Genomic DNA, 23,083 nt, shown 5'->3' with positions numbered 1-23,083 from the left:
AAGATCCAGAGATGATCCATAATCGCAGTAAATACATATCTTGTTAGTACAGTATATTAATTATGAGTATGTCTTTTGGACATGCACCATAATTCTGTCTGGAATTCAATCAGTTTCAGGATTCAGGATTCAAGATTTCAAAAAGTGTGTTTAATTTGTACAGCAGTGCAATGATTGAATTCTTGGCTAAAATCCTATATCAAATCAGAAGTGTAATTGACTTTTGGTGTCTTATGGAACAGGCTGACCCTGTCCTTGATGATATCAAAGAAGTCTGCCAAAGCCCAGTAACACAAGAGGACCAAGTCATAAAGGTCAATAAACCAGTAGAGGTGAGGATAAACTACACTTACTGTTGTCCAAAGGCTTGTATAGGCAATTTCTTCTGCTAACCATTTTAGGGATGTCCTGGTATATATACATATGTAGTCTCTATAATGGCCTGGGTGCCTTTTGATAACAATCCCTTGCTTCTCAATTATTATGTGTCTCTAGAATGCTGTCGCCTTACTGCTTCTTGATGAGAATATAGCTTCTCCAAAGGTAAGGAGAGCGAGTAACTGCAGAAGGCCTCTTCCTAATATGGAACAAACCAATGTTGTAGTTTTTGTATGGTAAAACCAAGTTAGATAGATTGAGATAATATTATTGCATACTCAAATATTCTAGCTACTGTACATCATCTCAATTGCCAACATGAGATATTTAATGAGATCATCTTTGGACATAATGTTAGCTTCTCATTTGAAGGGCCTGGATGACTTGGAAATGTTCAATTCCATGCCTAGCTCTCCGTCAGGGCAACCAAAGCAGGTAATGGACACATTTGATGGTCTTTTATCAACTTTAACAATTTCTATGGTTTTATATGGTAGGCCTAGGCAAACCCACCAGTCATTAACTTTCAGCAGGTGGCAGACTTGTTTTTTGTGAATGTTACATTGAGCAGCAATGACAGAATCCTGTCTACTTGTTGTGGTTTGTTCCCACAGATCTCATCCAGGGACGAGCTGATGGACATCTTCTCTTTCCCCAGTCAAAACTCTGACATGAATCAACCAGGTGAGTTATTACCCAGCAAACATATCATGGTTGCCTATACTTTCTCAGAATGTTAACGCTTCAAAAAGATACAAGTGGTAAGCTAAAAAATTTCCCAGATGATAGAGGTTTCCAAATATGTTTCTATTACATCACTAATATGTCACCTTTGATATAAAGAAAATGCAATGAAGGGGCAAATCTGACAAGTATCCTAGTTTTCGAAATAACTTTGATGGGATATTCTAATGATAACCTTTGCTGCCTGAGGGCCATGTTGGGACTCAACCTGGTCTCAGAACATTTCGTATTATTTTGTATATAAATCCGAGATATACATTTAGTATGATATGTTTCGTATGGTATGTATTAATTTGTTGATGTCTATCAACCATTTCATATGATATGTTATGAATTACAATTCACATTATATGTTAAAAATTAGAAAAATGTACAATATGTTACAAATTAGCTAAACGTACTATATGTTACTCATTTACAAAACGTATGATATGTTACGAATTTTAATTTGGTGCTAGTTGGCCAACGTTAGCTAGGCTAGGGGTTAGGATTAAGGTTAAATTCAGGAGTTTAGTGTTAAAGGTTTAAGGTTAGGGGAAGGGTTAGCTAAAAGGATTAGGGTTAGCTAACATGCTAAGCAGTGGTGGAAAAAGTACCCAATTGTCATACTTGAGTAAAAGTAAAGATACCTTTAATAGAAAATGACTCTTGTAAAAGTGAAAGTCACCTAGTAAAATAGTACTTAAGTACTGGTTTTACATATAGTTAAGTATCAAAAGTAAAAGTATAAATATTTCAAATTCCTTATATTAAGAAAACCAGACAGCACCATTTTCTTGTTTTTTAAATTAACCGATAGCCAGGGGCACACTCCAACACTCAGACATCATTTACAAATTAAGCATGTGTGTTTAGTGAGTCCACCAGATCAGAGGCTGTATGGAGGACCAGGGATGTTCTCTTGATAAGCAGGTGAATTTGACCATTTGTCTGCCCTGCTAAGCATTCAAAATGTAACGAATACTTTTGGGTGTCAGGGAAAATGTATGGAGTAAAAAATATATTATTTTCTTTAGGAATGTAGTAAAGTAAAAGTTGTCAAAATTATAATTTAAAAAAGTCAAGTACAGGTACCAAAAAAACCTACTTAAGTAGTACTTTAAAGTATTTTTACTTAAGTACTTTACACCACTGATGCTAAGCAATTGCAAAGTAGCTAAAAAGTAGTAAGTGTTTGAAAAATTTCTAATTAGCTAAAATTGTCTGTGATGAGATTCGAACTCCCAACCTTTGAGTTACTAGATGTTCGCCCACCCATCCACCCTACTGTTGCTTTTGTCTTAAGTAACCATCTGTCTTATGTAACTATACCAAACGTAACATATCTTGCTAATTTTATAATCCCGGATTTATATTTACTATGTTATGTTTAGTCTATGAGACCAGGCTGTGGGACTACACTATAACATTACCTAAATTCAAGGAATGTTGACTGTTTGCTGGGTAGTAACATTGGAATAATAAAAGTCATATCATTGGCATTGTAACATGGCTTCATTTCAACCCTTGACTCATTAAGAATTTAGGCAGAATTTGAGATGTAAATATCCATCCAGACCACCACCACTAAACAACCTGCTTCTCTGACATACATGTTTTAAGCTATGTCCACATTGTAAGCGGACAATAATTACATTCTAGTTCATATGCCCAGTGCAATAATAGACTCTAATCCTATTTTTTTAACCGGAAAGTGTAGCGTGGACATAACTAGCATCACCTTGAGAACTTTGCCACTTTTAATATACCTTCTGATTTCTTCAAGGATCTCCACAGTCTCTGTCAGTTCCTCAGATATTTCCCACCTTCCCTGGTCAGCCGATCGCTGTTGCATCATTCATCTCACCTCCTGTTTCAATACCTTGGTGTCAGCAAGGGCCCCTCCCAACTCTCTCACCCAGCTCAAATGGATCCTGGGGGGCTCCGGCCCCCTGGCCTTCCCAGCCCAATATGACTGGATGGATCCCGGGGCCGGGTGGCATGATGCCCTATGGAGGCCCCCAGCTGCAGGGGTACGGAGTGAACCCACAGCCAGGGGTTATGTGGGGTCAGAACACAATGAGCTTTCCCACCTCTGCCCCAAACTACACACCCTACAGGGCAGAGGGACTCCAGCAGCAGCCCGGCTCTCCTACCACCAACAACAAACCAGCCCAAGGATGAACTGGCTTAGAGAGCCAATGAAATGTCCCTGTTGTCTTCATGTCTGTATGCTTGGCTTTGTCAGGGTCGGATTACAGAACGGGCAGGCAGGGCACGACCTTCTATGCCCCCTGATGTTCCGGGGTCCCCAGATAGCATATTCTACCAAAATGTGTAGAATTACAGAAAATGTGCTTTAAAACGGCAACCTTTTCTCTCAGCCTCATGGCAAAATGTGAAGAATGGCATGAGATGAGCTGTAAAACAGAATATTCTTCTCTCTGACCCATGGCAAAAAGTGTAGAATTGCAGGAAATTAACTTTACAACTGCAAGATTTTCTCATAGCCTCATAACACAAGGTATAGAATAGCATTATAAAACTACAATTTTTTAAGGAAGTTAGCAGTTTTCCTATTAAAATAAATATCTAGATGCCCAAAATGCAGTAGTCCGGCCCTGTGCGTTGTCTTTCAGTACTTAGTAGTGCCTTTTCCATATGTATGTATTCCGTATTCCATTCCGTATGTATGAATCTGTTTACTAGGGTGCAGTTCTACATTGCTTTTGATAATGTACATTTGTGAATTTGAGCTCAACAGCATTTATATCTGTAGATTGTTCAGTAGACTTTACTTTTTTTGACAGGATCATTTAGATGAAGAAGTAAGACGAAAATGAAATTCAAATGCTGTAGTTTTGGAGGGATCTCACAGAGCTGAACTTGTTTACAATTCTGAGAATTCACATGAAAGACAAATTTGACATTATTTTCAAATGTATTTTCTCCATCTATGTAAACAAGAAAGTGGTTATGTTTATGTTCTAGAAAGTGAATTCCATGCATGCTGTGGGTCTCTTGATGGGATTTGTTATGCTGGTGAATGAGGACCCAAAAGCGACTTAACAGAAACAGAGTCTTTATTCCAGTCTTAAACAAAAACGATAATCCTGGATATTATCTTAGGTAAATACAAAACAGGAAAACTGAAATCCACTCGTCAGTAGAGAGGAACGACTGGAGATGCGACCACAGACTGCAGGTCGCTTCGGGAAGGCACAGGCCGTAGCTGACATAGACACCTGCTCACACGCAGCATCTGAAGAAGGCAAAAACACGACAGGGCGGAACAAGGACACAGAACAGCAAACATCAAACAAGGATCCGACAAGGACAGAAGCGGAAAACAGAGGGAGAAATAGGGACTCTAATCAGAGGGCAAAATAGGGGACAGGTGTGAAAGAGTAAATGAGGTAGTTAGGAGAATGAGGAACAGCTGGGAGCAGGAACGGAACGGTAGAGAGAGAGAGCGAGAGAGGGAGAGAGGGAGGGGGAGAGAGAGGGATAGAAAGAGGGAAAGAACCTAATAAGACCAGCAGAGGGAAAGGAATAGAAGGGAAGCACAGGGACAAGACATGATAATCAATGACAAAACATGACAGTACCCCCCCACTCACCGAGCGCCTCCTGGCGCACTCGAGGAGGAACCCTGGCGGCAATGGAGGAAATCATCAATCAACGAACGGTCCAGCACGTCCCGAGATGGAACCCAACTCCTCTCCTCAGGACCGTAACCCTCCCAATCCACTAAGTACTGGTGACCACGTCCCCGAGAACGCATGTCCATGATCTTCCGTACCTTGTAAATAGGTGCGCCCTCGACAAGGACGGGGGGGAGACGAACGGGGGCGCGAAGAAAAGGCTTGACACAGGAGACATGGAAGACAGGGTGGACGCGACGAAGATGTCGCGGAAGAAGCAGTCGCACAGCGACAGGATTGACGACCTGAGAGACACGGAACGGACCAATGAACCGCGGAGTCAACTTGCGAGAAGCTGTCGTAAGGGGAAGGTTACAAGTGGAAAGCCACACTCTCTGACCGCGACAATACCTAGGACTCTTAATCCTACGTTTATTGGCGGCTCTCACAGTCTGCGCCCTGTAACGGCAAAGTGCAGACCTGACCCTCCTCCATGTGCGCTCACAACGTTGGACAAAAGCCTGAGCGGAGGGAACGCTGGACTCGGCGAGCTGGGACGAGAACAGAGGAGGCTGGTACCCAAGACTACTCTGAAACGGAGATAGCCCGGTAGCAGACGAAGGAAGCGAGTTGTGAGCGTATTCTGCCCAGGGGAGCTGTTCTGCCCAAGACGCAGGGTTTCGAAAAGAAAGGCTGCGTAATATGCGACCAATCGTCTGATTGGCCCTTTCTGCTTGACCGTTAGACTGGGGATGAAAACCGGAAGAGAGACTGACGGAAGCACCAATCAAACGACAGAACTCCCTCCAAAACTGTGACGTGAATTGCGGGCCTCTGTCTGAAACGGCGTCTAACGGGAGGCCATGAATTCTGAACACATTCTCAATGATGATTTGTGCCGTCTCCTTAGCGGAAGGAAGCTTAGCGAGGGGAATGAAATGTGCCGCCTTAGAGAACCTATCGACAACCGTAAGAATCACAGTCTTCCCCGCAGACGAAGGCAGACCGGTAATAAAGTCTAAGGCGATGTGAGACCATGGTCGAGAAGGAATGGGAAGCGGTCTGAGACGACCGGCAGGAGGAGAGTTACCTGACTTAGTCTGCGCGCAGTCCAAACAAGCAGCCACGAAACGGCGCGTGTCACGCTCCTGAGTAGGCCACCAAAACCGCTGGCGAATAGAAGCAAGCGTACCCTGAACGCCGGGGTGGCCAGCTAACTTGGCAGAGTGAGCCCACTGAAGAACAGCCAGACGAGTAGAGACAGGAACGAAAAGAAGGTTACTAGGACAAGCGCGGCGACGCAGTGTGAGTGAGTGCTTGCTTTACCTGTCTCTCAATTCCCCAGACAGTCAACCCGACAACACGCCCTTCAGGGAGAATCCCCTCGGGGTCGGTAGAAGCCACAGAAGAACTAAAGAGACGGGATAAGGCATCAGGCTTGGTGTTCTTATTTCCCGGGCGATAAGAAATCACGAACTCGAAACGAGCGAAAAACAACGCCCAACGAGCTTGACGTGCATTAAGTCGTTTGGCAGAACGGATGTACTCAAGGTTCTTATGGTCAGTCCAAACGACAAAAGGGACGGTCGCCCCCTCCAACCACTGTCGCCATTCGCCTAGGGCTAAGCGGATGGCGAGCAGTTCGCGGTTACCCACATCATAGTTGCGTTCCGATGGCGACAGGCGATGAGAAAAATAAGCGCCAGGATGGACCTTATCGTCAGAATGGAAGCGCTGGGACAGAATGGCTCCCACGCCCACCTCTGAAGCGTCAACCTCGACAATGAATTGTTTAGTGACGTCAGGAGTAACAAGGATAGGAGCGGATGTAAAACGCTTCTTGAGGAGATCAAAAGCTCCCTGGGCGGAACCGGACCACTTAAAGCACGTCTTGACAGAAGTAAGAGCTGTGAGAGGGGCAGCCACTTGACCGAAATTACGAATGAAACGCCGATAGAAATTAGCGAAACCGAGAAAGCGCTGCAACTCGACACGTGACTTAGGAACAGGCCAATCGCTGACAGCCTGGACCTTAGCGGGATCCATCTGAATGCCTTCAGCGGAAATAACAGAACCGAGAAATGTGACAGAGGAGACATGAAAGGCGCACTTCTCAGCCTTCACGTAGAGACAATTCTCTAAAAGGCGCTGGAGTACACATCGAACGTGCTGAACATGAATCTCGAGTGACGGTGAAAAAATCAGGATATCGTCAAGGTAAACGAAAACAAAGATGTTCAGCATGTCTCTCAGTACATCATTAACTAATGCCTGAAAGACAGCTGGAGCATTAGCGAGACCGAACGGCAGAACCCGGTATTCAAAATGCCCTAACGGAGTGTTAAACGCCGTTTTCCACTCGTCCCCCTCTCTGATGCGCACGAGATGGTAAGCGTTACGAAGGTCCAACTTAGTAAAGAACCTGGCTCCCTGCAGAATCTCGAAGGCTGACGACATAAGGGGAAGCGGATAACGATTCTTAACCGTTATGTCATTCAGCCCTCGATAATCCACGCAGGGGCGCAGGGTACCGTCCTTCTTCTTAACAAAAGAAAAAACCCCGCTCCGGCGGGAGAGAAAGAAGGCACCACGGTACCGGCGTCGAGAGAAACAGACAGATAATCCTCGAGAGCCTTACGTTCGGGAGCCGACAGAGAGTATAGTCTACCCCGAGTGGGAGTGGTCCCCGGAAGGAGATCAATACAACAATCATACGACCGGTGAGGAGGAAGGGAGTTGGCTCTGGACAGACTGAAGACCGTGCGCAGATCATGATATTCCTCCGGCACTCCTGTCAAATCACCAGGTTCCTCCTGAGAAGAGGGGACAGAAGAAACAGGAGGGATAGCAGACATTAAACACTTCACATGACAAGAAACGTTCCAGGATAGGATAGAATTACTAGACCAATTAATAGAAGGATTATGACATACTAGCCAGGGATGACCCAAAACAGCAGGTGTAAAAGGTGAACGAAAAATCAAAAAGGAAATGGTCTCACTGTGGTTACCAGATGCTGTGAGGGTTAAAGGTAGTGTCTCACATCTGATACTGGGGAGAAGACTACCATCTAAGGCGAACATGGGCGTGGGCTTCCCTAACTGTCTGAGAGGAATGTCATGTTTCCGAGCCCATGCTTCGTCCATAAAACAACCCTCAGCCCCAGAGTCTATCAAGGCACTGCAGGAAGCAGCCGAACCGGTCCAGCGTAGATGGACCGACAAGGTAGTACAGGATCTTGATGGAGAGACCTGAGTAGTAACGCTCACCAGTAGCCCTCCGCTTACTGATGAGCTCTGGCTTTTACTGGACATGAAATGACAAAATGTCCAGCAGAACCACAATAGACGCAAAGGCGGTTGGTGATTCTCCGTTCCCTCTCCTTAGTCGAGATGCGAATACCTCCCAGCTGCATGGGCTCAGTCTCTGAGCCGGTGGGAGGAGATGGTTGAGATGCGGAGAGGGGGAACACCGTTAACGCGAGCTCTCTTCCACGAGCTCGGTGACGAAGATCTACCCGTCGTTCTATGCGGATGGCGAGTGCAATCAAATAGTCCACGCTGGAAGGAACCTCCCGGGAGAGAATCTCATCTTTAACCTCAGCGTGGAGTCCCTCCAGAAAATGAGCGAGCAGCGCCGGCTCGTTCCAGTCACTGGAGGCAGCAAGAGTGCGAAACTCTATAGAGTAATCCGTTATGGATCGATCACCTTGACATAGGGAAGCCAGGGCCCTGGAAGCCTCCTTCCCAAAAACTGAACGATCAAAAACCCGTATCATCTCCTCTTTAAAGTTCTGATAATCGTTAGAACACTCAGCCCTTGCCTCCCAGATAGCTGTGCCCCACTCCCGAGCCCGACCAGTAAGGAGTGATATGACGTAAGCGATCCGAGCTCTCTCTCTCTCTTGAGTACGTGTTGGGCTGGAGAGAGAACACAATATCACACTGGGTGAGAAAGGAGCGGCACTCAGTGGGCTGCCCAGAGTAACATGGTGGGTTATTAACCCTAGGTTCCGGAGACTCGGAAGACCAGGAAGTAGCTGGTGGCACGAGACGAAGACTCTGAAACTGTCCTGAGAGGTCGGAGACCTGAGCGGCCAGGGTCTCAATGGCATGACGAGCAGCAGACAATTCCTGCTCGTGTCTGCCGAGCATTGCTCCCTGGATCTCGACGGCAGTGTTGCGAGAATCCGTAGTCGCTGGGTCCATTCTTGGTCGGATCCTTCTGTTATGCTGGTGAATGAGGACCCAAAAGCGACTTAACAGAAACAGAGTGTTTATTCCAGTCTTAAACAAAATCGATAATCCTGGATATTATCTTAGGTAAATACAAAACAGGAAAACTGAAATCCACTCGTCAGTAGAGAGGAACGACTGGAGACGCGACCACAGACTGCAGGTCGCTTCGGGAAGGCACAGGCCGTAGCTGACATAGACACCTGCTCACACGCAGCATCTGAAGAAGGCAAAAACACGACAGGGCGGAACAAGGACACAGAACAGCAAACATCAAACAAGGATCCGACAAAGACAGAAGCGGAAAACAGAGGGAGAAATAGGGACTCTAATCAGAGGGCAAAATATGGGACAGGTGTGAAAGAGTAAATGAGGTAGTTAGGAGAATGAGGAACAGCTGGGAGCAGGAACGGAACGATAGAGAGAGAGAGCGAGAGAGGGAGAGAGGGAGGGGGAGAGAGAGGGATAGAAAGAGGGAAAGAACCTAATAAGACCAGCAGAGGGAAACGAATAGAAGGGAAGCACAGGGACAAGACATGATAATCAATGACAAAACATGACAGGATTAGTGTTCATAAATCATGTTTGTGTAGATATTTAAATCAAGTAATGAGGGTTGAATAGATTTGAGTATCTCAGCTCCATTTTGGATTAAATGGGTATTGGGCCTACTGATAATGTTAAAAATATATTTTTTAAAGTACTCGTTTTTCAAGAGGGACATACACTTTGTAATGGTAATCATCAAAAGTAATGGAAATAAATTGTGTCATGGATGTCATAATAAAAATGCATATCTTACGGTAATATACTCTACAGATTCATCATCTTATGGTCTAAATGAACTCTTCCAGTAGCCTTTGTGTCACCCCATCTATTTCCTGATTTAGCATTGGGGATATCCATTGAGAAACAGACCGAACAATATAGCGCAGCATGCTTGAATGGCACCCAAAATACGAGTTCAACATGGACCACTTAATTTTCATCTAAATTGAGTTAACCTTCAAACGGACAAAGATGGTAAGATATCACTTAAACATTGATGAAAAGATAGAGAAACACATGCAAAAGATTAATACTATTGGACAGCCTATAATAAAATAGGGATATAAGTTTTCTGCAGCGTATTAATGGCTACGTTTACACAGGCAGACACAATTCTGATCTCCACCCAATTATTGGCCATTGGTCAAAATACCAATTAATAGAAGAAAAAAAACATTTGGGATTCCTGTTTAAACGCAGCCTTTTTAGCGCATATTCTCACTTTCTCTGTAACCCGTCACGGTTTCATGTTTTTTTTTTCAATTATCGCGCTTCTACAAATACCTTCTTGTGATGGGGTTTCGATGTCATGGCATCCATAAACCACGTTAAACTTGAAAAAAATATTTACACCTTTTGGCAGTGGTCGCCAACTGGTAGGTCGCGGTCGACTGGTTGATCTCCAAGACATTTTTAGTAAATCACTGAACATTTCTGTAAAAAAACCAACGATAAAGCCTTTTGGAGGTACGTGTACTTGGTTCAGCAGCAGCCCTAGTTCCGGGAAGGCAAAGTGTTCTCATTTTTATCCATTTCATGTCTGAGGTAGAATTCCGCACAGAGAGCAAGTCAAGTGCAACTATAGGCCTACCACTGGCCAATCAGATAGCCCAGATCACCTTCTGCACAAGTTCCTCAAGCCTTAGACTGTAAATATAAACCTTGAACGCACAGCAAAGCTGATACTGTGATATTTCAAAACGTGTAAAGCCATGATTAAAGAGAGACTCAACGAATACTACAAAGAGCTGCTGTTTTTATGAGTAAGTTCATGTTTAAGTTGTTATTCTGCACTGTCAACTTTGTTCAACACTTGTATAAATCATAAAATGCACTTCAGACTGACCATCAGATCAGTCCATAAAAAAAACTATTATTATATTATTATGCTCACTTGGATGTGTCTCATAAGTAATACAACAAAATATCTAATCCCATTGTGATCATAGACCTACAAATGATTAAATATAATTTCAAAATGATCTGAGAAGAACAATATTGGCAGGACAATTCAAGTATAGCCAATATGCAGTGATAATGTATTGGCATTGGCGATTTTAGCTTGTATATCTTGGTGGGGCAAACTCAATTCTTTGGGGGGGGGGGGGGGTGCATGCCAGCAAAGCCACAACACAGCAATAAAAAAATACTGACAATTGAGATGTACAAACTATGGTAAAAGGGGAAGATGAGCGGATAAGAGGCAATCCATAATTTCGATTAAGACATTAATGAGCGAGCTAGGATATACCCGTAGCCAATATAACTATTTGTTCAGAAATTTTGAAATATAAATTCAGAACATGGACCGTTCTTACAGTATTCTCCCTGAACACCAAGTCAGAACCGTAGGATAAATAATGGGGACATATAAGCAGACAATGAAAGCTCTTACAATGTTCGATGATGACATTTCTCTAAAACAGGCTATAGGTTAGGCTACATGTGCACCACCAAGTCAGAACAGTAGGGGGAAAGTGACCAAATTATTAGGATAAGGCACATGTCTGGTTCATCATTGGGAGCAATTTCCAAATGCCTGAAGGTACCGTGTTCATCTGTACAAACAATAGTGCGCAAGTATAAACACTATGGGACCACACAGCCATCATACTGCTCAGGAAGGAGACATGTTCTGTCTCCTAGAGATGAACGTACTTTGGTGTGAAAAGTGCAATCAATCCCAGATCAACAGCAAAGGACCTTGTGAAGATGCTGGAGGAAACAGGTAAAAAGTATCTATAGCCACAGTAAAATGAGTCCTATATCGACATAACCTGAAGGCTGCTCAGCAAGGAAGAAGCCACTGCTCCAAAACCGCCATAAAAAGCCAGCCTACAGTTTGCAACTGCACATGGGGACAAAGATTGTACTTTTTATAGAAATGTCCTCTGGTCTGATGAAATAAAAATCAAACTGTTTGGCCATAATGACCATCATTATGTTTGGAGGAAAAAGGGGGAGGCTTGCAAGCTGAAGAACTCCATCCCAACCGTGAAGCACGGGGGTTACAGCATCATGTTGTGGGGGTGCTTTGCTGCATGAGGGACTGGTGCACTTCACAAAATAGATGGCTTCATGAGGAAGGAAAATTATGTGGATATATTGAAGCAACATCTTCAAGACATCAGTCAGGAAGTCAAAGCTTGGTCGCAAATGGGTCTTCCAAATGGACAATGACCCCAAGCATACTTCCAAAGTTGTGGCAAATGGCTTAAGGACAACAAAGTCAAGCTATTGGAGTGGCCATCACAAAGCCCCGACCTTAATCCGATAGACGATTTGTGGGCAGAACTGAAAAAGTGTGTGTGAGCAAGGAGGCCTACAAACCTGACTCAGTTTCACCAGCTCTGTCAGGAGGAATGGGCTAAAATTCATCAAACTTATTGTGGGAAGCTTGTGGAAGGCTACCTGAAACGTTTGACCCAAGTTAAACAATTTAAAGGCAATGATACCAAATACTAATTGAGTGTATATAGACTTCTGACCCACTGGGAATGTGATGAAAGAAATAAAAGCGGAAATAAATCATTCTCTCTTCTATTATTCTGACATTTCACATTCTTAAAATAAAGTGGTGATCCTAACTTACCAAAGACAGGGAATTCTTACTAGGATTAAATGCCAGGAGTTTAAATGTATTTGGCTAAGGTGTATGTAAACTTCCGACTTCAACTGTATCTCCCTGGTATATTACATAATTTATGCAGCAGCATACAAGACAATTTTGGACTCACCTTGTTGTGCTGTGCCCACTTGAACAGGAAGGTGGCGCAGCGGTCCTTGTGGACAAATTATTGTTATCAAACTTTCTCATCACAGTCTGGCATTCTTGGGATTGATGGTGCTTTCAATACAGGTGAGAATGTTAAAAAAACAAGGTTGAATCATGACATCAGTGATCTTCAGGTCGGAGCTCTAGAAAGACTTGGAATTCTAAGTTGGATGACACGTATTTTCCCATTTGGAGCACCTAAGTTAAAACCTCTACATATCTCTCTCTAAAATATTTTTCCCCCCTAATATTCTGTAAGAAATGAATGACGAAAAGCGGTGCTCAGACTGCCGCTGCAGAACACTGCCCTGTATTAAATCTGTTAATATTTCAATCATTTCAGACCTACTGTAAACCTAAAGTGCAGGTTGTTTCTATTCTACTCAGGTGGCAGTAGTCAGTCTCTCCCAGGGTTAGTCAGTTCCTCTGGCCCCCCAAGACTTCCAACCAAGCCCAGCAGCCTTCCACGGCAGTGTACCCCAGTGTGAGTGTGCTCACTTGAAATGTCGAGTGTTAAAGTGATAGTATGAACCAAGATTTGGGAAGTCATTCTTATATTTTGGCGTTACTATGTAGGCAAATGGTTACTGTACAGGAACACTGAAAAAGGTACATTTTCCCATTTGGAGCTCGCCCCCCCCCGAGTTCCCAGGGGTCTTGAACTCACTGAAGTCTGAGATTTCCCAGTTCTGAGTCTCCTTGGAGTTAGCCACTGATTCCTTCCAAACCACTCATTGTTAAATTTGCGATTTCCAACTTGTTGTGTGATGTTTATGTCCAATGGCCGATGAGCACCACTACGTTTTCTCTATAATTTCTCTTCATATGACAAGGATTGAAAAGGATTTGCCAGATTTTTGACATGATTCGGTGTAGAGGGTCCTCCCGATGACTGCTTGTCTAGCTTGCTAGCTAAGATTTTGAAAGTATGATGTTGACATGATCGGTCCAATCAAAGCTATGGTAGCTTTAACGTGATTTGACGTCATTTTATCTGTGGCCAATGACTTTGAGCCTTCTTGGATGGTAATTTCTAATGTAACTCGATGGTAGCACCCAAGGTGCTTGAATTTTCGAGCTCTCCCTGTAGATTCTGCGGTGACGTAGTGTCCCAATGACTGACAGAACACTGAGCCAATCACGGTGCAACTAGAGAACATTAGCTCCAAAAATAAAATAATAACAGGAGTTAGTTTTACAATAATAAAAAATGATTGAGTTAATAAAGCTGAATTGCTTTCTTGAGTAAGGCAGCTCCAAAATGCAAGTGTTTCAGCCTAGCTGATGGTGGTGGGGCAGCCATCGGAAAATACAGCGCGTAGGGGTTGGTAAACAGGTGGGGCTCAAAACAGGTGGGGCATTGTCCTGAATGATGGGTCGCCACTGTGTATTGGGCATAAACCTCATTGCTACAGAATTGTTTTTAATTGGTTAATGCTGCTTAGGCTTAGTTTCATGTTTGAAAGAAATCTGAGCGGTAGATCCCGGCTTGCATTTTGACTTAGAAAGGGACCTTGGGGACCACTGATATATGGTAAAGACGAAAGAGTGACTTTCACATGCTGCCTACTCTGTGATACAATCATCACTTGTTTAGATGGGCCATGATTCATTTCACTGTTCTCTGATTCAGTTAACAAATCAAATTTATAAACAATGCTGCAGGTTAGAATATAATTTATCTAGATTTAGGTAGCTAAAGAACAAAATAATGTCCACTATAAATTGATCATCAGGATGTAGTGCGGAATAATCTGCTTTTCAGTTTGTAAATGACTCAATTAAGTGGAACATTTCAATTTGTACTCAAGCCATTTGATTGGTTGTTATTTATCTGTGTAAAAAGTAGTGGTTCAGTCAGTGATGAGAGGAATCATTGATATCACCAGTTAATTATTTACAATCAGCATACTTGTAACGTATACGCAGGGAGTCAGGAAGCAGGTGCAGAAGGTGAGGGCATACTGTGGCAACCTTGGACCTCTCGGTGGTGGGGGCCCCTGTCTGAAGGACGAAATAAAGATAGCACTGGAGTAGGAAGTCCCGTCATATTTGTCCGGGACAGACAATAGGGCATCGCTGACCTGGGCGGACTGCTGGATGAGCTAGGGGACTGGCTCTCTGGGACGAATCGGTGTGGAGGGTCCTCTGCTAGTTGGAGCTGAATCCTCTCGGGTATTGTCGAAGGTAGTGGAGAACATGGAGGACCTCATATATTACCGTACCCAGTTGAGCTAGCTGGTCATGGTGTTGACGGAGTAGGTGTTCCTATACGTCGGCCATCTGGGAGATATCCATATTTCCATATTTTCGTGAGACAGTATTCTGTATTGTAAACACAAGGAGTCAGGAAGCAGGTGCAGAAGGTGAGTTTAATAATAATAAACATGAAGATAATATAAAACAGGAGAAGCGTACTGAACGTAACCAAAACCAATACTGCCTGATGACAGAGGCTACTGAGGGCTATTTGAAGGGAGAGTAATCAGAGCGGTGATGAAGTCTAGGTGGTTGCCAGGTGTTTGCCAGGTGTTTAATTAGATCTCCTATTTAATTAGATATTTGTTTAATCAGGTTTTTATTATTTGGAAACCAATTTTGCTTTAGCCTTTATACACCTATGCCATAGACAAACTACACCTATATGTTAATAATATAACTCATGTGAACTCTTTCAGACAATTTTGGAATGTTCTATCTAGAGGCAATGCAAATGTCAAAGGGCACACAGTTCTGTTTTGAGTAATCAAGTGCTCGAGAACAATGCCACATAGGCTCCGTCTGTTGTGGTACAGAGACAGGTCTTTCTTATTTCCTCTGCGTGTCCCAATAAAAATATCAATAGCAAAACATGCACCTCATTGGCCCACTTATGACTGCGACTGCCATTTCTATGGCAACCACTGCAGAGGGATACATGAGGTTCGTAGGTATGTGGTTGTAGTTACTTCCTGCATCTCTTCATTGTTTCATTCTTGTAACCCTTAAATCTGCAAAGATCTCCCAATTCTTTCAGAGGTAACATTGATCATACAAGTGCATTGTCTGTGACAATCTGACCTACACTTGATAGCTGTGCCATGACCTCCATCTCAGAACATCTGCCCTAACTGGTTATATGGTAGTTTGGCTTGCATGTGACATGTGGTTTGGTTGCACCTACCATGTTAAATGTCAGTAGACCTGTAGTGTTTAGATGATTTGAAAGATTCTATTGAATGGATGTGTAAAGAAAGAGAGGTGTGTGGGGGTGGTTGCTCTGGTTTTGTTATTATTATAGCAAACTTCCTGCTTACGAACTAAGCAGCTCCAATCTCACCTTCCTCCATCTGTTTCAGGGGAAGAGTGTGGATGTTCGTGCATTGAGGGCCAGGTTCCATGCCAAGGCTGACATGGCAGGTAGTCGAGACAGCACTTCTCCAAAACCTCCACTGCGAGGATTTTGGAGAGGAGGCCCGAGGTTGGCAGACGTCAGTGTTACAGCAAACGGAGGGGTCCGAAATAAACTCATGCTTATAGTTCCCACACCACCACTTCCTGGATCAAGCTACTCCCCGGTCCTTCAGAGGCTACCACCACGACATGTAAGGGCTGAACTGGAGGGCATGTCCACCAGCCCCGAGCCTCATAGTGTCTTCCACCACCTTCCACCATCACACCGACCCCACAGAGCCGCCAAGGATCTACCCCTACCAGCACCCCCACCGACAAACATAGACCCACAAGGCAGGGTGAGAGTCACTGGGGAGCTTCTGCAGAACATGATGCTGAAGCATAAGGGAGTACACCCCGGCCCTACCAAGCCGACGCCCCCCTCCCTGCCCAGCCAGAGAAATCTTACAGTGGTGACCCCCCTGAGAAGGGCCCTGCCCCCTGAGGCTCCCAGCCCCATAAAACCCAGACGGCCCCCTCACATCAACCTGCAGGCCCATCAGAGAAGCACCAGGGCACCACACCTCGCAGGGCAACCAGGGTTAAGGAAGACTGACGGTAAGCAGCTTGATTTTCATTGAAAAAGCACCCCCTCCATTACAAGTGTAAAAGGGGAAAACTGACTGAACACAAGTATGGCCTTACTGTAAACAGCATAGTAGCACAGGAAAGTCATCTGTTCATTTACAACCTATCAAGGTCAAGTATGCTGTGCACCTTATCTGGTTACTAAGTTAAAACCTCTACATATCTCTCTAAAATATTTTTCCCCCCTAATATTCTGTAAGAAATTAATGACGAAAAGAGGTGCTCAGACTGCCGCTGCAGAACACTGCCCAGTAATAAATCTGTTAATATTTAAATCATTTCAGACCTACTGTAAACCTAAAGTGCAGGTTGTTTCTATTCTACTCAGGTGGCAGTAGTCAGTCTCTCCCAGGGCTAGTCAGTTCCTCTGGCCCCCCAAGACTTCCAACCAAGCCCAGCAGCCTTCCACGGCAGTGTACCCCAGTGTGAGTGTGCTCACTTGAAATGTCAAGTGTCGAGTGTTAAAGTGATAGTATGAACCAAGATTTGGGAAGTCGTTCTTATATTTTGGCGTTACTATGTAGGCAAATGGTTACTGTACAGGAACACTGAAAAAGGTACATTTTCCACTTGATGTATTATTCCCTCTGATTCCTGTTGTCTCGTTAGACATTTCGAGGATGACCAGGGGGGACATGACGACGTAGGCCTTGATGTGAAACCACCTCCCCCGCCCCTAAATCACCCAGGGAGCTGGGACAAGAGTGGTATGACTGAAAATACCTGCTATTTAACCAGGAACACATGCAAGAGATTCACTGGCTATTGTGAATTCAGTGCTGAATCCGGATGACTTGAGTTGACATGAATGTATGATTTACGTGAAAGCTTGTATTATGTACACGTACTGTATCTCAATCCATCATTCCATAATGCATGTATTTGACATGTTTATCACTTGTTCATGCATGTCATCAATTGAGCTTTTCTGCTATTTCACCCACAGACTCCTGGAATGACAATAGTTCTTCACGAGTAGTTGAGGTAAGAACATTCTGTGGGAGCCTTCTATGTTTACCATCAGTGAGCATTCATGCAGAACACTGCTTCTGAATTACTTCTGAAACACTGTTCCTGAAAAACATGCTTTTCATCATGACATTTACCTTGAATCTATCTTTTTATTCCTGGCTACAGGGGAGCGATGGAAGTGATGTCTATAAGTAAGTGTAGTATAGCAATACAACTACATATTGTATGTTGAGTTCAAATATATTGGGTTTATGCTTGTCTTACAAGTAGACATCGCAATGCCTGTCATAGCACACTTGTAACATCCCATATCACAAGGCTAATGGAAAACATGTGAATAGTCCCATATCTGTTATAATATGTTTATATGGGCGTAAGAGCTGTCCACTGCAAATAGTATTACTGACCACTCATGTCTCTTTTCTTTTGAAATTTCAGAGGCAATGAACAGGAGGTGAAAAACACAAGTTCTGATAAGAAGAAACAGAAAGAGTTGAGGTGGCAGCAAGAGCAGGAGAAGAGAAATCAAAAGAAAAGACTGGAAAGGGACAACAAATACAGAAAGAAATTTAAGGTGACGCACTACATTTCCATGCGCTAACCACTCACAAGTCCAGATATCCCCCCAAACAGTGACCTGTCTGTCATAACTCACTTGCTACATATGAATATCGAAACACGTTTCAGAGTTTTGGATATTCTCTTTGTGTTATTATGAGTATGTTTGCTTAATATGGAAATACAGTAATGCATTACAGTAATGTAACAGAGATCTCATTCATCTCTGTAGGTTAGAAACAACACTTTACAACCCTCTGTATGCATTTACTTTTACCCTTCCACAGCTGGGTACTGGGGACATAGATGTCCTTCACATGGGCAGGGTTCGACACGACTGGCAGGGGGGCAAGCATGATCTAAGTGTTCGGCAGGGAAACAGAGTGGAGATCATACGGGTTAAGAACAACCCCGATGGCAGGTGGCTAGCCCGCACACAGACTGGCACCTGTGAGTAAAACACTATTTAATTCCATAGAACTAAAACAGCCCATATTTGTTCCGTATTTTATACTAGTTCGATATGTGCTGTGACAACGTTGAAAACCACCCATGTTGTGTACCTAAAGCTACCAAGAGCCAGTAATGAAGTGTTGCTTTGCAGATGGTTACATCATTAGCACGTGTGTGGATGTGGATTACGAGGAAGTGAAACGTAAACTCAAACTGTCCAGAGCGCCTGACCACTCACTGCCACCACCACCACCTCCTGTCCGTTCTGAAGACAATGACATCTATTATGATGTTGACTCCTCAGGAAACATGAACAGGTTGCTCTCCCACACACAAATATGCAAATGCACCCCCCCCCCCCCCCCCCCCCCCCACACACACAGAGAGATGACTATGATGATGTGTAAGGAACATCCAATAACTTCCTCCCTCCACCTCTTGTAAATTAGGTATTTGGCATTTGAATTTAATAGAACAAATATGTACTTTTCAGATACACAGGAGGGTTAGTCAATGCCTTTCTCAGTCTGTGGTTTTTCTGAGTGTGGTGTTGCTTTGATAGCTTGCCACATTTGGCCTGTATGTTTACCTAAAACATGAAAATGGAAGTTTGTATACAGTTTAGCTTGAATGTCTGTTGCATAGAGCATGCATTGCACTGAATATAAGTAAAGTAGTTGCTAATGGCTACAAAGAAGAAATAAGAGATAAAGTTGGCTACTGAAATAGGACACAAGCAACTTTTTGTGATCACACAAAAGGATGTGTGTCTTTATGTTCCAGTCTAGATCCAGTAATGAGAGAGATGCTGGAGAAAGACGAAAAGGAATTTAGAAAAAAGTTTAAGGTACATATTTTGCTCTTCTTGCAAATCTTCCAAGAAAACTGTTGAAAATTGGCATTTGACGCAATTCATGTGCACGCCCTGAAAAGCTCGATCACTCACTATTAGCCTACTCAACGATGTCATGTCATATGACATTACCAAGTCGTATAAAAAAAGAAGTAAACATAACTTTTATTTTGTTCTTTCAGTTTGAGGGACCGATTTTGGTGTTACACAGCATGATGGTTGACCTGAACGCAAGCATCAAGAAGACAGGAGGGACAGCTCTAGCTGTGGTTCAAGGAGAGATCCTGGAGGTCATTCAAGTCACCAGTGCCGAAAAAGCCCTGTGTCGCAACAAGCAGGGGAAATGTATGTGAATACATCACCTTCTAGTGACAAGTCCGTAAAAGTCAGTTTTATATCTGATTAGGCTACCGGGCTATGTATGGTCGTAGTACAGCCAAAGATACTGGTAACTAACTAAAAGGTTTCCTCTTTTGTCTGTAGTGCAGCCTAATAATCAATAAGAGATTCTAGATACATTTTTCTAGCATGTGTCATTATTCTAATTGTTGCCTCTTTTTCTTTCTCTCACAGATGGATATGTGCCCAGGGTTCTTCTACAGGCGTAGGTTTCTTATATATTTATTTAACACAATTATTTGGTCGATTATGAATCCAGAATCCCTGGTATTCAGTCACTGGTATCCTGTTTTGCTGTTGACAACTGTGTCATAATATTCTGGTTAATACTGTTTTCAATATTCCTTTTCAGGGAAGGGGATGATGTTTATGACGATGTCGATCATATCACCGGTATGTTATTTTTTATTTTTTTACATTTTACTCTGGTTTCTTGAAAGGGTGCTACGCAGGAACAATTACTGTAAATCAAGCTCTTTGAGAGACTATGACGTCATTGTCCTGGCCGGACCGAATTCCTAGACATGTTTTGTATACTCAGTGAATATGCTTAGTAGGAAAAGCGAAAGACGATTTAACCCATTTCCTGGCCGCCTTACAGATATTTATGACAACGACAAAGTCTATAATGACACAATCCACTGAAGCCCTGTTCCTTTCCTGACGAATGTGAATCACCAATACTTGGACTAACAGTAATGCTCGTCTTCGATGGAAACACACACCCACTCCCTAAGAATTAAAAGAACAATCGGGGCATGAATGTTGTTTGCGGCAATTTGAAAACTATACTCTATGCTTTGTTCATGGCTGGGATTCTTGAGATTATTTGTTGAAAAATAAATACTTTTTTGTGAATATTTATTGTGTGTTATCATGTGTTATTACTAGAGGCGAAAGAAACACACATATTTAGGAGAGGTGCTGACTAGCGGAATAGAACACCTGAGAAATTAAAGGAGAGCCGCACTCAGATGCAATAATTTAATAACCTATCCAACGTTTTGACAGACACGCTGTCTTCTTCAGGGTATAATGACAATCACTGCGGGGTGACTCGTTTATATAGTGTCAAAGGACACACACAGGTGTATGTAATCATGGCCGGGTGTGGCCTAATATCATTGGTTAATTATCATATATTAAAATGGCATACAAAAAACATAAATGGATAGCATACGATCATAGATACAATATTAAACCTACAAACATTTACAATAGCAAAATCACAATAATGGCTTCAGATCAAAGTCTACGTTGAGACCGAAGGTAGCAAGGGTCTTTCAATTAAAGATACGGGTAGCCTCTCGTTTGAACAATAAATCCCTGTCCTAGGGAGGGTGACATGTTCGATGCCAATACAACGTAGGGACGAAATCGAGTGGTTAGATTCCAAAAAGTGGACCGCAACTGGGTAATGCGAGTTTTTGCACTGGTGCTTCGATGCCCCGAGATTCGTACTTTTAATTCGCGCTTTGTTTTTACCCACATCATTTTTTTACCACAAGGACATGTTATAAAACAAATAACTGCCTTGGTGGAGCACGTGATAACACCATTGATTGGGATCTGTTTCCCTGTTTGGGGGTGTTTGAAGGATCTACATTTATAACTGCCATTACATTAAGCACAGCTATTACACTTATAGTTGTCATCCAGTAAGGGCGCAAATAGACGTTCTGCAGGGATATCTTGAGAGTTTACCAATTGATCTGAGATTTCTGCCCCGCGAGAATACGACCAAGGGAGGATCCGAAAACACATTACCGATACTGTCATCGGATCTTAGAATGTGCCAATGTTTGTGAACGATTCCCTTAATTTGTTCAGAGCACTTTGAATAGCGGATAGTTAGAACGCAAGAATGCTTCTTTTTGCGAGACTGACCTTGAAAAGGCCATTTCTTGTTTTGTGTTTAATTTCCTCAATGGCAGTGTTAATCTGACCAATTTTGTATCTCCTCTCCTTGAATTTTCTTTGCGGCTCAGCCATATTTCTGTCTAAATCTGAATTATTTTGATTCGACAGAATTGGCTGTAGGGCAAACTGTTTTTCAAAGGAAGTGGGTTACAACTATCAGCCCTCAAACTGTTAGGATCAGTAGGTTTCCTGTAAAGATCAGTGTAGAGAACATTATCCTCACACAAGATCTGAAGATCAAGGAAACTGATTTGACGTGTGTCAGATTGCATAGTAAATCTCAGATGCTCTGAACAGGAGTTAAGAAAAGCATTAGAACGCCTGGAGCTGTTTTGTATCATCGCTCCATAGAACAAAAATATAATCAATATACCGTTTCCACATAATAATGTTAGGCAAGTAAATATTTTTTGAGATGATTGAAAATGGACTGTTTCTCCATGTAACCCACATACAAATTAGCTTAGTTAGGAGCTATGTGGGATCCCATAGCAGTACCCTTCGTCCGAATAAAGAAATCACTTAGAAACATGAAGTAGTTGTGTTTGAGTACTATTTCAGCGAATGTTATAATGCATGCACTTGAAGGTAGTTCATTAGGGTCACGTTGCAGAAGAAAATGTTCCATAGCTTCAATACCGCACTCATGTGGAATATTTGTGTATTACGGCTCAACATCAAAGTAACTAACAAAGTATTATCAGGGAGGGGATCAAGAGATTCAATAATAGAGATCATACTGCTGGTGTCCTTTACAAAGGAGGGGAGCTGTTCTGTGAGTGGTCTAATAAAGTCAACAAAAGTCGATAAAGGGGCCGTTACTGCATCAATGCCCGCTACAATAGGGCACCCTGGAGGTTTTGTAACATTCTTGTGTAATTACTGCAAGTATAGAAAGTGGCAATTTTAGGGTGTTGAATAGCCAAAAAGTCATGTTATTTTTTGGTTATCTGACCAGAACTTAAATACCCATCTAGGACAGTAAAGATTGTGTTCTGAAATTGGACAGTAGGGTCACTTCTGAGTTTCTTGTAAAAAGGTGTTGTCAAGCAGTTGTCTATGACACCCATTTACATGAACTGTCCTATCCATGAGTACAACCGAC

At 43.0% G+C, this 23,083-nt stretch overlaps 2 protein-coding genes across 3 annotated transcripts in view; both read left to right on the top strand.

Moving 5' to 3' along the window:
- Positions 1-3,458, top strand: part of LOC123996318 (disabled homolog 2-like) — an 11,327-nt gene extending 7,869 nt beyond the window's left edge. For both annotated transcript variants that reach the window (XM_046299670.1, XM_046299669.1), the window contains exons 6-10: positions 243-332; positions 496-543; positions 751-813; positions 993-1,062; positions 2,888-3,458. In XM_046299670.1, the coding sequence (XP_046155626.1) occupies positions 243-332; positions 496-543; positions 751-813; positions 993-1,062; positions 2,888-3,285 (669 nt within the window). In that variant the 3' untranslated portion in view covers positions 3,286-3,458. The remainder of the gene's footprint in view (positions 1-242; positions 333-495; positions 544-750; positions 814-992; positions 1,063-2,887) is intronic.
- Positions 3,459-14,738: 11,280 nt separating this feature from the next.
- Positions 14,739-20,876, top strand: LOC123997419 (FYN-binding protein 1-like). The gene is made up of 14 exons (XM_046301614.1): positions 14,739-14,756; positions 16,142-16,793; positions 17,152-17,248; positions 17,433-17,530; positions 17,770-17,807; positions 17,961-17,986; positions 18,234-18,369; positions 18,641-18,803; positions 18,958-19,123; positions 19,590-19,653; positions 19,842-20,004; positions 20,233-20,263; positions 20,411-20,451; positions 20,660-20,876. The coding sequence occupies exons 2-14, from the start codon at positions 16,196-16,198 to the stop codon at positions 20,701-20,703; spliced, it is 1,665 nt and encodes a 554-aa protein (XP_046157570.1). The 5' UTR covers positions 14,739-14,756; positions 16,142-16,195; the 3' UTR covers positions 20,704-20,876.
- Positions 20,877-23,083: the final 2,207 nt, after the last annotated feature.

Source organism: Oncorhynchus gorbuscha, linkage group LG15 (genome assembly GCF_021184085.1).
Source record: "Oncorhynchus gorbuscha isolate QuinsamMale2020 ecotype Even-year linkage group LG15, OgorEven_v1.0, whole genome shotgun sequence".
NCBI classification, from domain to species: domain Eukaryota; kingdom Metazoa; phylum Chordata; class Actinopteri; order Salmoniformes; family Salmonidae; genus Oncorhynchus; species Oncorhynchus gorbuscha.
Note: the sequence above shows the minus strand (reverse complement) of the source record. Positions and strands in the feature narration are given on the sequence as shown.

Excerpts from the sequence above, each read along its gene's own strand:
- LOC123997419 (XM_046301614.1), top strand. The coding sequence starts at position 16,196 with ATGGCAGGTAGTCGAGACAGCACTTCTCCAAAACCTCCACTGCGAGGA. Across the intron at positions 18,370-18,640 it reads AATACAGAAAGAAATTTAAG|CTGGGTACTGGGGACATAGA; the intron begins GTGACGCACTAC and ends ACCCTTCCACAG. Across the intron at positions 18,804-18,957 it reads CCGCACACAGACTGGCACCT|ATGGTTACATCATTAGCACG; the intron begins GTGAGTAAAACA and ends GTTGCTTTGCAG.